This window comes from Delphinus delphis, chromosome 2, assembly GCF_949987515.2.
Source record: "Delphinus delphis chromosome 2, mDelDel1.2, whole genome shotgun sequence".
Lineage (NCBI taxonomy): Eukaryota > Metazoa > Chordata > Mammalia > Artiodactyla > Delphinidae > Delphinus > Delphinus delphis.
The window spans coordinates 158,356,675-158,370,782 of NC_082684.1; the positions used below are offsets into that span (position 1 = coordinate 158,356,675).

The window sequence follows — 14,108 nt, forward strand, 5'->3', positions numbered from 1 at the left end:
TTTATTACTCTATTTTTTTTATTTGGTTAAATCAATTTTTAAGTAAAGACTTTAATGAGTACAGACTAACACTTCACAACCCCTAAGCACAGTGCCATCTCCCAAGTTAATTAAAATGACCAAGAGCATTTATAATCCATAGACTGAAAATATAGTCACTTTTTTAAAACCATCATTATGAGTTATTGAATAAAGGCTTAAAGTATTTCAACTATGTACGAGCATTAAATACTCACTAGCTTGGCACTTAGATTTCTAGCATTATCATGCCTAAGAGAAACCTTACTGGGAAAAAACGATTGCCTATGATTTATTCCTATGATACAGAAAAACTTCAAAACACCTACTGGACAATGATTGGGAGCGAGAAGCTTTTGGAAACTGGTCATTTTAACTGTAACGTACCCTCTTAGAAGTAAGGAGACTAACATTAGGCCAAGTAGGGACTCTGCACTAACCAATTCCTCATGTCTTCTTTGCTCAGTCAGGCATTTAAATCCTCACTACAGAGGCTGCTCAAGTTGAAGCTATCCTAAGGCATGAGTGACTTATTAAGCTATATGCCAATTATTTTCTACATTGTGATTAAGATTCTCACATTCCCCCAAATTACTGCATCTAATTGGACAGTCCCTGTGATAAAATAACTGCTACCATGCTAAGGTCAATTTACACTTAGTAAATAACCTCCTCTAATAACCAACCATAGTTAATAGTTCTGTATTAAAATGAGTAAGTTTCTAGAAAAAGGCCATAAAGCTGTGCTCTCAACACAAGATCCTGTTCAAAATTTTCTTGCGTGACTTTAATAACAAAAAAAAAGGTCTCCTTATCTAATCTAAATGTGACCAATGCATAAGTACAATTAATAATATACACATCATTGGGACTTCCCTGGAGATCCAGTGGTTAGAACTCAGTGCTTTCACTGCCGTGGCCTGGGTTCAATTCCTTGTTGGGGAACTAAGATCCCACAAGCTGCGCAGTGCAGCAAACACACACACACACATCATCATCATCATCGATTATCATTAGGCTAACATAATATGCTAAAAGTATCTAAATAAAGTTTCAAAGAGGTAAGTCTGTATTAGGTATAAAAAAATTATTTCACTAGTTCGAGGTGAAGAACTGGCTGGGCAGCAGTTCCTCTGAGAAATTAGTCTTTAGGTGTAACAAAAAGTCAAGACTGACAAGGCAGCTATAAAAACTAATGGAATTGTAGGTCACAAGCAGATAAGAAGGCATCCAAAACAAACGTCCTAAGGATAGTGAAGTGTCTGGAAATCATGTAGCATACTAAGGGAACCAGAGGTATTTAGCCTGGAGAAGATGAAAGGGAAACATCTTGGCAGTCTGCAAATATTTGAGACATCCTGGTGTAAAAGAAGAGACATGTCACATGCCAGTGCTTCTCAAACTATCTGCCATAAAGGAATAATTTTCTTTCCAATCACAGCACAGCTATAAAACACAGTGACAATATCATGGCAATGGAGAATTGCTATCAAAATGTCTAAATGGTTAGTCTCAGTTTCTCAGCTTAATTCATGGTGAACAGGTAAACAGTTCATGGACCCCCACTTTGAGTAGCTTTATTCCATCTGTATCAGAAAAAAGAAGTAAATCAAAGGGAACCATTACATGGGGCGTTAAACATCAGCTTGAATTCCTAGCAAATAGGTATGTCCAACAGTGGAATGGCTCAGAGCACTGAGCTCGAGAAGTTTTCAGAAGGATAATTTATGTCAGATAATCTATAAAATGGATTCCATTTTGCATTGGAAGGATGACCAGATTAAATCATTACAGACTCTCTACCCTATAAGCTTCTGTGAGGCCAATCAAAAACACACACACAAAACCCTTAAAGTAGCCAATAAAAAGTAATCAAAACATACTTTCAAAATCAGCTGTGATGTATTAGGTAGGACACACGAGAAATGGAAAAAGAGTAGAAAACTTGGGGAAAAAAAGAAAGAAAAAAAAACAAAAAACTTTGGGGCTTCCCTGGTGGCGCTGTGGTTCAAATCCGCCTGCCAATGCAGGGGACAAAGGTTCGATCCCGGGTCCAAGAAGATCCCATATGCCGCGGTGCAACTAAGCCCATGCTCCACAACTACTGAACCTGCACTCTAGAGCCCGCGTGCCACAACTACTGAGCCCATGTGCCACAACTACTGAAGCCCACGTGCCTAGAGTCTGTGCTCCACAACAAGAGAAGCCATGGCAATGAGAAGACCGCGCAATGCAACTAAGAGTAGCCCCCACTCGCCGCAACTAGAAAAAGCCGCAGCCAAAAATAAAATAAATAAATTTTAAAAAAGAAACGGGGCTTCCCTGGTGGCGCAGTGGTTGAGAGTCCGCCTGCCGATGCAGGGGACACGGATTCGTGCCCCCGTCCGGAAAGATCCCACATGCCGCGGAGCGGCTGGGCCCGTGAGCCATGGCCGCTGATCCTGCGCATCCGGAGCCTGTGCTCCGCAACGGGGGAGGCCACAACAGTGAGAGGCCCAAGTACCGCAAAAAAAAAAAAAAAAAAAGAGAAGTCACCACAATGAGAAGCCCGTGCACCGCAACAAAGAGTAGCCCCTGCTCGCCGCCATTAGAGAAAGCCCGTGCACAGCAACGAAGACCCAACACAGCCATAAATAAATAAATTAATTAATTAATTATTTTAAAAAAACAGCCCTTGCTATTCAAAAGCAAAAAAACGAGGATGCTTTTTTTTAAGAAACATTAAGGAGCACCGCTGCCATCTTAAATTCTCACCTCTTAGTGATCTTCAGCCCCCAAGGATTTTTCCATATAGTCTCTGCACCTATCTTACCCCTGACCTAACTGAACTACCGGCATACACTATTGCAGTCTTTTCTGGTTGAGTCAATCACCTTCTAGTGGTAACTACTTAAACCAGTCAGTCCTCTCCAACTACAGGCTTATAGGAATAAGTGTTCTCCCCACGACACGCACTTTAAATAGTTATAGAGTATCCAACCAAAGGCTACTGCTGTTGCCTCCTTTCTGTACCCCTTCAGCCCTCCTCCAAATCCAACCCTCCATAAAGTTGACCTAATACCCACCAACTGCACCTACTTCTAGCTTGTTGATGCCTTCTAGGTGCAGATGCTACACAGTAGTCTACAGTATCTTGTAACTGTCAAAGGTGGCCTAAATCAGGCACACACATTCCTTTAGAATTTTGAATGGATGTCCCCAGGAGAAAGACTCCCATAAATGCATAGTTGCACTTGAAGAATTTTTTCACAGCTACTTTGGTACACTATTTTTCAAATTTCTAATCTAAAGTATCACTGATAATGAATGACTTGTTTTCTTAAAAAGCGAGTATCAACAGTGACATCAATAAACTTAAAATACAAAACAATGAAAGCAAACCTGTTATAGAGAGGGAACACCGAAACACACAGAAAAATAGCAGATAAGTTAAAGTGACAGAAAAAGAAAACTTATCCCTCAACATTAAGGAGTTTTTTAAATCACAGGAAGAAAACAGATCCACAAAGTAAAAATCACCACATACTTGCCGGATTTCTTTCAAAATCAGAAACAAAAATCTATTGAAGACTCACATTTAAACATGAGTACTTAGATTGTTACACTGTGAAATTTTCCTGGAATGTTAAGAAATCACCTGCAATGAGCCCTTTTCCAAAAGTTCTTTCAGTGGCATGAAGACTTTAAAATTTTTTAAGTATGAGCTCCAAAATAAATTCTCATTTCTGAGAAACATTTGAAAATCACCTGTTTTGTCTCTCAGTATTCTGTAGCTCCCTGTGGTCCCTTTTCAGGTGTTTGGTCAAAGACGTAAAGTATTCTTTTAAAAGATTCTGGAAAGGTTGCTGTTTCTCTGGACTAATTATCTCACTAGGAGGAAAACTCAAATTAAACTTCTCTGCAGCACTCTTTACTTTCCTTGGTACAAGTCCAGCAATATCATCTCCACAATGTCGACAAAAACTAATCACCACAGAAACATGGGTATGGGATTCCCGATCAGCATTAATAATATTTTTTAGCTGTTCATAGATTACGGAAAGACCTTCCTTGTCAGTGAAAATCCCAACTATTGTCAATTCTGCAATGAAACGCAAATCAGTTCTTAACTTGGTAATGTTAGGTGTTTTCTCTTCTTTCCTTGCTTCAAAATGTTTTTTCCAAACCTGAAGAAGTGATGGGGCAAAGTCGGCGTAACGCTGGTGAAAGAGAGAGCATAAGTGCACAGCACAATTCACATCAGATATTTTTAGCTTTGCTTCCACAATAGAAGCTACAGCCTCTGCAATGTACTTGCTTAAATTTAGGCCATTAAAATCATGGGACAAGGAGTCTCTCTGTTGTTCCGTAATAGTTTTTAGTTTCTTGACAAAAGCGGTATTTTTCTTCAAACTTGAGTCTAGTCGGCTAAAGAAATTTTCCTCTGGTCGGTTGTCTGGAGCATTTTGGTTTCTGCTGCGAAGTTCCTTCCTTAACTGATGTCGTTCCCAAGCCTCCTGATGAAGCTGAAGGGATTCCTCTTTCTCTCTATATAAAAAAACAAACAAACACGTAAGTAAAATACCCTGTATATTTTGAAGCATCACTGATGAATCCTATCAGAGTGAAAGCCAATGAAAAGGTGATCAGAAAAGCAACAGAATCCAAGAGGAACAAAAGATGCAAGAGGCCCTTTCACTACTAAAGACATCTGATTAATGACTTAAGATAATGAGAACCCATTCTACTGATAACACCAAAAGTGGCAGAGCGGAGGATTCTGAATAACTAGATTAAAAATCATTCTGCCAACTGGCAAGCTAAATGGATAAAACACTTTTATTTGTCAACTCTAACTCAATAAAGCTGAAAAAAAAAATAAATGGATAAAACACATGATGCTTAATATGAAAAAACAAAGTAATACGTTTGAGAAAGATAACCTAAAACAAATAAAAGCATTGGGAAAACAGAAAAACAAAAAATGTCCACAAAGAATATTTTAATTAAAGAATAAACATTATAAAAGAATGCATTAAAATGTTTTGAAATGTTACGTACCATTTCTCCATACTTCAACATTAAACAAACCTTTATTAATAAAAGTACTTGCTAGGTTTAGGTCTTAAAATTCAAGTGTAATTAAGAAAGCTTGTATAGGAACCAGAAGAACTATAGGATAAAAGCACTTTAATAAAAGGTTAACAGACTCAGTGTATCCTGAAAAGAATAATTAAAAACAAATCTACCTATGTTTCCACTAAAAAGATGGGACATGTTTAAACTGTAGAAGCAGTAAAATAACTTGGGCAGGAGTGGGAGAGTGGAGACAATCTGACTTTGAGGTTTCTGAGATACCAAAATATGTAGCTTTAAAATATAAATTTCTAATAAAATAGATTTTCATCTTTCTGAGATAACCATCCCTGAGCTACATAATTCTATGATTTTTCCACTAACAGCCACAATATGTTAACAGAGAGTTGCATCTACCACTGGGAACAGGGACATGTGAGTATCTCTTGGAAGCCTCCCAGCCACACAGAAATGCAAGATTAGCAGTGAGAGTACACGTTAAGAAAGCATAACTCATTACGTGTATGCACTCAAGAACTCCATTACCATCTTTATTAGAAACACTTTGATATATAATTAATATATATACATACATACACACACACACACTTAAGGTATTTATTTATATTTATAAATTTACAGGTGAAATAATGTGATGCTTTAAAATACTCTAAAGGAAAAAAATGTGAATTGTTGATGCTGCGTAGATGGGGAGGGGTGGTAGATCATTTCATTCTACTTTTTGCACCCTTGAATTTTTCCCAGTAAGAAGTTGGGGTTTTGGTTGCTGTTGTTTTTTTAAGCTCTTTGTATAGGAGGGGTGAGAGAACAAAACTTACAGGGAAATTAAACATCCTTGTGAATTGTTTTTTTAAAACTAAAATAGAAAATAAGCAAGAAACTCTCAAGAATCATGGTTCTGAATATTCCAAAACAGGTCACTACTACTGCTTTTCAGACCCAAGGCTCCAGTTCCTCATTAAAAACAGAGGTACAAAAGAGCTTTGGTAAGAAAGTAGGTAGCTGAGCTGTTCTAGAGATTCATGAAAATTCATGTTTGCAAACAGCTTTTTAAATTATATATATGAAGGGAGGAGCTCATGCACCATTCAACAACTGTCATTTCTGCTACATCCTGGTAGTCTTCCCAGGAGGACTACCTCGTTTTTCACCAGTTCATTATATCACTTGCACAGATTTACATGGTTAAAAATAGATTTAGATAAAGATAAGAATGGGAGGCATTATGGAATTGTACTTAAGGACAAAAGTTTTAAAGTCAGCCCAGCATAGGTTCAAATCCCAGCTGTTCTACTACTTACTGTGACCTTAGGCAAGTCATTTAACCTCTTGAAGCTTCATTTTATTAATCCGTAAAACGAGGATCACAGAGCTTACTTCATTAGACTGCCTTGAAGACATGTACTGATACAATCGTAGTGCCTGGCATATAATAAGAACTCAACAAATAGCAGTCATTTAGAACTAAAAATTTTCGGGAATTCCCTGGCAACCCAGTGGTTAGGGCTTGGCACTGTCACTGCCAGGAGCCGGGCTGGTTCCCTGGTCAGGGAACTAAGATCCTGCAAGCCGCATGGCACGGCCAAAAAGAAAAAAACAAACTAAAGATTTTCAACTTAGAAAGATGGCATAAGGTACCATGAAAAAAAGCTTTTTTAAAAAACAAAAACAGCCCAGATTGCCCCACACCTCAAAAAACACTTATTAAAGATCACTATTATTTAATTTAAAGAATGAAAGCACTGTAAGCATGCCGCTCGTCAGTAAAACTAACAAAACAAGTAAATTAAGATACTCCCAACTCTCAAGAAACTGCACCCTGGAAGTTTTATTTCAAATAATCACTGTTTTTCCAAAACATTCCAATCTTCCCATTCCTGCACATCAATAGTCAGAATAAACGTTCTTACTTCAACTGGGCAGCCTCTTCTTCCTGCTGACGTTTTGCCTGCTCTTCTTGCTTCTTTCTCTCTTCTTCATGTTTCTTTTTTTCTTCTTCCTCTTTTTTCTTTAATTCTTCCTCTGCCTTCACCTTTTCTTCTTCTTTTTTCTTGCGTTCCTTGTCTTCTTTTTTTCTCTTATCTTCTTCCAGTTTCTTCTTCTTATCTTCAGGGACCTTAATAACCTCCTTCTTGGCGGTAAGCTTGATCTCCTCTTTTGGTTTCTCCCTGCTGCTCACTGGCCGCCTTTCACTGCAGTCTTTTTCCTTGCTGTTTAGTAAAGATTCTTTTTCTTCCATACTTGCTGGCTTTTTACGCTCAGCTGGCATTATGTTACCCAGGACAATCTGTAAGAGTAAAAGAATGTCAGCATTGTAGACGCAGTGACGTTTTTTAGTGACGTGACACTATTTTGTTAAGCAGAACATATTAATGCAACTTGGCAATTGTGAGAGATTAAATAAAATGCATGCAAAACGAATACTATTTCAGTGATAAAATTCCATATTCTATGATTATTAGTTATGCCTATGTCTAAGTATTTTTTTCTCTTTTTACTTTTTATTAAGGAAATAAACACAAACAGAAGTGGAGAGCACAACATAAGGAACTCCATGTAACCATTCCCTAGATTCAACCACTGTCAACTTCAAAACAACATATTTAATAATAAATACTTCAGTATGTAACTGAGAACATTCTGAATCAGTTTTACACCCCCCATTTCACAGCCATTAAGAAATGCTGGTGACACTACTTCATACAATATTCAATACAAGTATCTAAGTGGGAGCATAAATGAGCTCTTGCCTCCTATGAAGACTCATAAATTTCACCTCATTGCTCTAACCTTATCGAACTTTCAAATACAAAAACTGTTAACTATCCCAAACTGGACTAGACCTTTCATCTCTTTATTAGTATTAGTCAAAATTAGTTTATAAATAAACATAATAATGATTATAAAAAAACTGTATATTCTCTTCTACATCGGCCAATACAAGGGCCACCAGCCCAGGGTTTCTCAGCCTCAGGACATCTTGGGCAAGACAATTCTCTGGATGGGAGGAGGGAGACGCTGTTCTGTGCACTGCACAAAGTTTAAACGCAGCATCCCTGCCTTCTATCCAGTAGATGCCAGTAGTATCTCCCCAGTTTTAAAAACCAAAAATTACTCTGGACATCACCAAATGTCCCCTGGGAGGAAAATCACCACCAGTTGTAAACCACTGCACTAGCCACATGTGGCTACTTACATTGTAAATTAATTAAAATTAAACAGAATTTGAAATTCAGTTCTCCAGTCACTATCCATATATCAAGTGCTCAACTCTACATGTGGCTAGTGGGTACGGACAGCGCAGATACAGAACATTTTCATCATCACAGGAGATTCTTTTGGAGAGCACTGGTCTATAGTACAGGTTCCATACAGTTAACTGTAAATAAACTCTGGAACAAAAAATGTATTCCCCAGCAAAATTCATGATTTTCTTTTCTAAAAATCCATCTCTACTTAGAACTTAATGTCCTCATATAATTTCTTTTATGGACAGTACTTCATGTTTTAATTCCTAAATCATCTGAAAGTTGTACCCAAGATAATCAAAATACTTTCCATTTAAGAAGTATAGAATGACTTTACCTAGTTTTTTTTTTACAAGCTAAAGACAAACACAGTACTCTTTAAGTATTTTCAAATATAGGTTTTAAATTACATCAATAAAAAGTAGGTTAGCAAAGAAAACATTTGCAATAATATTTTATAGACACAAAGCATTTATTTCAGCCCTCTAATAAAATATTACCACAGAAAGACAATCTAAGCCGACAGAAGCACTTTCAGTAATTTTTGGAGGCACATGCCATAGTCTGTACCTTCTCTCAGCCACCTCTTCCTTTCCCTTTTTCTGTTTTTACTCTTATTCTCCTCCACTTCCATGTTCTATGCATTTTTTTGGACAATGACACCCAAAGGCTTTAGTTAACACCATTGGTAGAACTTGAACAAAAAAAGGCTGTTAATCCTGTTCAAACAATCATTAAAATATATAAGAGCATAACTACATATTTATGTGGTAAGATACTGTTAGTATTTATATTATCTGGGAAGTGTAGTTATCAATTTCTCATGCAGCTTCAATTAAATAACCACCTTTGCCGCAAAGCAAGCAAACTTTCAAAAGATTGAATACTGATAGCTACTACTCACTGGTACCAGAGTAAACATCTTACATACATTATCTCATTTGATACTAAAATCTTTATGAGGTGGGTATTACTTTCCCTATTTTATAAATGAGTAAATGGAGACCTGACCAGGTAACCTGACCAAGGCCGCCACAGCTAGTGACAGAACTGGAATCTGAACTCATACTCTTAACTCAAGTTATGAAGAACCTTTAGAATATGAAACTGTCAGCTGGAAAACTTGACAACAGATACTGACTACAACAAATCAGAATTACGTATCTCAGAGTAGAAAGAGTCCCTGATAATGGCTATGCAGTTTTCACATGATGTTTCAACTTCTGGCATATTCTCTGCTAAAATATATGGGGACAGGTAATTCCTAGGTAACAAGATAATCTTACTTAGGAATATTTGTAATTCTATGCAAAAAATAATAATAATGATTATACAGAATTTGTATTTTGTTGTGAAGCAGCAACAAGCAACATTTCAGCTGATACGAGGAAGTGTAGTTCTCAGGATATAAAAAAGAATGGCATCAAATTTTATAATTAATATCTCATCTATGAAGATGAAATTAGATATTAAGTTCTGTTAAAACATTAAGAAATTCACTCGGAATCTGACAAATTTATAAAGGATCATCATTTATTAGCACAAGAGTCTCCCAGACTTTTGTGACTCTCCACAGTACTCAATTATTCAATAGATTTTTAAGTGCCTTCTACATCAAACTGTAGTAGTCATTCATGAATAAAATTCTGCTCTAAAGCATGGCAAAACAGATTCTCAGTAAGACCCTTAAGTCTTGGGAGTGGTATCTCCTTTGAATCATTTCATCCCTGTATCACAAACATATACCCAAAGTACACTTGGAACTAAATTTCAGTGAACAAAAAATACGATGGAAACCTAAAGGTTCATGTAAAGGCAGCAATGCAATATGTGAAAGTAATATGAGCTTTAAAGTCAGTCAGACTTTTAAGTTTGCGTCCCAACTCTGCAAACTGCTAGCTATGGCAACTGGGCAATGTAACTTCTCTGAGTCTACTCATCAATAAAATGGAACTATTGCTACCTCTCTGGAATTACAAACTTCTTAAATTTCTAAACCAGTAGCAGCATGAGGGAGGCATTCAACAAATGTTTATTCTCTTTCACAGAGAACACTGAAAAGTTCATCCTAAAATGAGAGATTTTTCAAGTTAGGAGTACTAGATTTTACCTCCTCCAATTCTCAATCTTTACGTTGAGTGACCTGCCTTAGATTACACAACTAGTTTAGTGGCTGGGTTGAAACTCTGTGTCCAGTGCTCTTTTCCACTATATGCCCTGACTCTAAGATTTAGAAAGACAAATAAAAGATACGAACAACATGATTCAGATCAGTATGCATTTGTACCACATCAAGTTTCAAAAACTGAACTGTGTTAAATTATATTTAATGAAACGCTCGAATTTCTTTAAATTATTTTAATAAACTCATGCTTTAATAAACACCTATTTTACCTAAAATGTTTCACAAATTTTTCAAATAAAAACTAAAACTTTTAAATAGATTCTATCTCAAAATAAGGTAAAAATTAGTGACCTTTTAATTGGATATGATTAGCTCTTACAAGCTATTTTACTGAGTATAATTACATTCACACAGTCCTTAAAAGGAAGCCATGCTTTAAAACCACCTTCCTAGCTCCCAAAATAGTGTCTTGGCCTTTGGGCTGTATATTTTGCTTGGTTTTCTAAATATACTCTGAACTTCCAGAAGAAAGTAAAAACTACTTTACTGGCAAAACAGGTATTAGCAATGGCGTGTACGGGGAGAGTGCAGAGAAAGGGGGGTGTTTCCCTTTCAAAGATATTCCTTCGCAAACTACCATATGGACGATGTATGAAATCACAAAGAGACTGCTCTGAAAATACTCCAGAGTAAAAGAATGCTGTTTTTTCTTTTCATTCTCGGTTATTCATTCAAAATGTTCTAAGGGCAGAACCGCACAGGGGCATTACCTCCCAGTCTTCGACTTTAAAGAACGTCCTCAGTATAAAGGACTCTTTCAAAGCTTTTACAAATTTCACCAGAGTTCAAAAACGATTTTCTCGAGGAGTTGTACAGTCCTCATGAACAACGCAACAACTCTGCTAAAGGAGCAAAGCGAGTAATAGTTTTCCTCAGGTCTGAGGCATCACTGCGTACAAACCCCAAGGGAGCAACAGAACTGACGGTTCGGTCCAGAGTGTCCCCTCAAGCCTGAAAGCTGGCTCTGCTTGGCCAACCTGGAGACCAAATACCCCACGATCGTCCGGTTACTTCAACAGGGCCAACAAGAGAAGACCAGGAGGCCCGGCATGAAGGCAAAGTGAGGAATCACCAGCCCACGGGACTAAAAAACAAAGTACACCCACTAATGCCTGCCCCAATACACCCAAACCCCTTCCCCTACACCCTCGTCTCCCACAACCCCCTGCTCTTGCTCCACACGCCTCTGCCCGACACGCTTCCCCACCACAGCTCCCCTTCCCACGCGGGTCCACGGTCACCTTAGCGCACCATCCCTGCCCCAACCCGAACTTCGCACCCCACACTCCCTCACCGACGGAGCCCGACACGCTCCGGCCGGTCTCCCCGCTCCACATCCTCCCACACACGCACCCTCCCCACTTCCTCGCCCTCGCTTCCCTCCCGGCTCCCCGAGCGCTTTCCCCAACCTCCCCTCGCTCTCCTCCACACCCCCAAACGGCTGCAGCCCGTCACGGCGGGCTCCCCGCCTCCGGCCCCGAGGCCCGGCCCGGGCATGTGGGGCAGGCACCCCCTCAACCGCACCTCCTGCCTGCCCCGGGCCAGGGGCTTCCGCGTTGATGGGAGCCTCCGGAGGAGAGGGGTGTGAGGACGACGCCGGACCCGCGGTCCGGCTCCTGCTCGCCACCCCCGGAGCGCTGGGGTGCGGAGGCGCCTCTTGGGTCCCCCAGGGAGTACGAGTCCAGGCCGGTGCCCCCCAGCCCCGCTTCCTCCCGATCGTTGGAGCGGAGGGGAAGGAGGTTCCCCGGGACTCACCTCGAGCCTGTTGTCAACATTAGCCCCGGGTTTCCCAGCACCAACTCCAGCGCTCGGGCTCTCCCCTCCCCTCCCCCAACCTAGCTCGCAGCCGAGGGCCCGCCTTCCCTCAGCTCCCCCTCCTCCCTCCGCCCGCCGGCCCTCCCGCCCGCCACTCACCAGCGCGGCCGAGCTGCGAGTGGGGGCGGGGCGGAGGGAGGTGGAAAGGAAGCAGCTTTCCGTACGATTGCCAGATCGAAAACAGCCCGGTGCTTCCTTCCGCCGGCATCCCCACACGCTTAGCTTAGCTCCGGGGTGGAGGATCGCGAGTAAATACTCAGAAAGGTGCCACACACATAGCGACTGCTTCAAATTGCCCTCTCAATGACAGGAGCGAATTTTTCAGACAGGCAGTCCTCAGGGCAGCCACAACCAGCACCTCTGGCCAGGACCTCAAGGGAGGGGAGGAATGTTCCGAGGACCGGAGGCAGGAAGTGGATTGGTCGCCAGGAAAGGGAAAGCGCCTGAATTGGAGGTGCGCAAGCGCAGGCACTGAGGTTGGGGGGGGTGGGGAAGGGGAGGAAAGCGAGAAGGGGGCGGGGCGGAGCTAACAGGAGGTGAGGAAGGGTGGTGGCACAGTAAGCGAGTTACGGAGCGCCATTAAGGACAAATTTAGCCACGTGATTCTCATGGGAGTTTCCTGGAGCTAACGTAAGGAAGAGGTCTAAGAAGGGAAAGTTTGATTGGACTAATTCCTGGGGTGAAGTTAAAGATTTAGGAAGTTGAAAACTGGAGAGACTAAAGAATATGGCTGGTGAGGAAGGTACAAAGTGGTAAGGAACGGGTCTAGATTTAAGAAAGTCCCGTGGGGGAATTTCCAGAAGCAGTTTTAGGTGTTCGACCTAAAAGTACCCCAGAGTGAAGAAGAACCAGAGCTTTTTTCATACAGATCTTAGAAAGTACCCTGTTCTAGCAAGCAACTTCTTAAAATTACAGTGGAATGACCTCCTGGAATTATTGAATGAGATCACCAGCTTAAAAAATTGGCCAGTGTTGCCATTTCTTCTGAAATGTGAGACCAAGTCAACTTTAAAAAATGGCTCAGCTTATCTAAACAACTTATTACCTAAACAACTTATTTTCTTTTAAATTGATGAACTCGTGCATCTGGCCTCCGATTTTTATCAAAACGGTGCTAGGGTTTGCCAACAGAATCTGACTGGGTGTTAAGTACAGGCCGGCTTTGACTGGTCAGGAGCCAAAGGAACAAAGGTGCAGAACTGGTCTTGATTCTTGCTTGATGTGCGGCGCCCCGCCCACAAAATAAGCTACTAGCAACCTCAAATCCTTGACGCAGGTCTAGGTTCACGTGTGTTCAGCTTTTGCCCTTTGCCTCTATTTACTGTTTTTTACTTACCATTTATTCTTTTTTTTTTAATTGTTGAGGTATAATTGATTTACAATGTTATATAAGATTCGGGTGTACAACATAGTGATTCAAAATTTTTAAAGATTGTATTCTATTAATAATTATTACAAAATGTTGGCCGTATTCCCTGTACTGTACAATATATCCTTGTAACTTATTTATTGTACATAGAATTTATACCTCTTAATCCTTTACCCCTACCTTGCCCCTCCCCCTGGCCCCCCTTGCCCTACTGGTAACCACTAGTTTGTTCTCTGTATCTGTGAGTCTGTTTCTCTTTTGTTGTATTCACTAGTTTGTTTTCTTTTTTAGATTCCACATACAAGTGATAACCTACAGTATTTGTCCTTCTCTGTCTGACTTATTTCACTAAGCATAAAGCCCTCCAAGTCCATTGTGTTTTTGCAAATGGCAAAAT

At 40.1% G+C, this 14,108-nt stretch overlaps 1 protein-coding gene across 4 annotated transcripts in view; it reads right to left on the reverse strand.

Moving 5' to 3' along the window:
* Positions 1-12,565, reverse strand: part of UPF2 (UPF2 regulator of nonsense mediated mRNA decay) — a 211,336-nt gene extending 198,771 nt beyond the window's left edge. For 3 of the 4 annotated variants that reach the window (XM_060006039.1, XM_060006041.1, XM_060006042.1), the window contains exons 1-3: positions 12,283-12,384; positions 7,005-7,381; positions 3,766-4,545 (exon numbers count right to left, since the gene is read on the reverse strand). In XM_060006039.1, the coding sequence (XP_059862022.1) occupies positions 3,766-4,545; positions 7,005-7,363 (1,139 nt within the window). In that variant the 5' untranslated portion in view covers positions 7,364-7,381; positions 12,283-12,384. Of the gene's footprint in view, positions 1-3,765; positions 4,546-7,004; positions 7,382-12,282; positions 12,385-12,441 lie in introns of those variants that run through there. The other variant, XM_060006040.1, reaches the window with a different exon arrangement.
* Between the last annotated feature and the right edge of the window lie 1,543 nt (positions 12,566-14,108).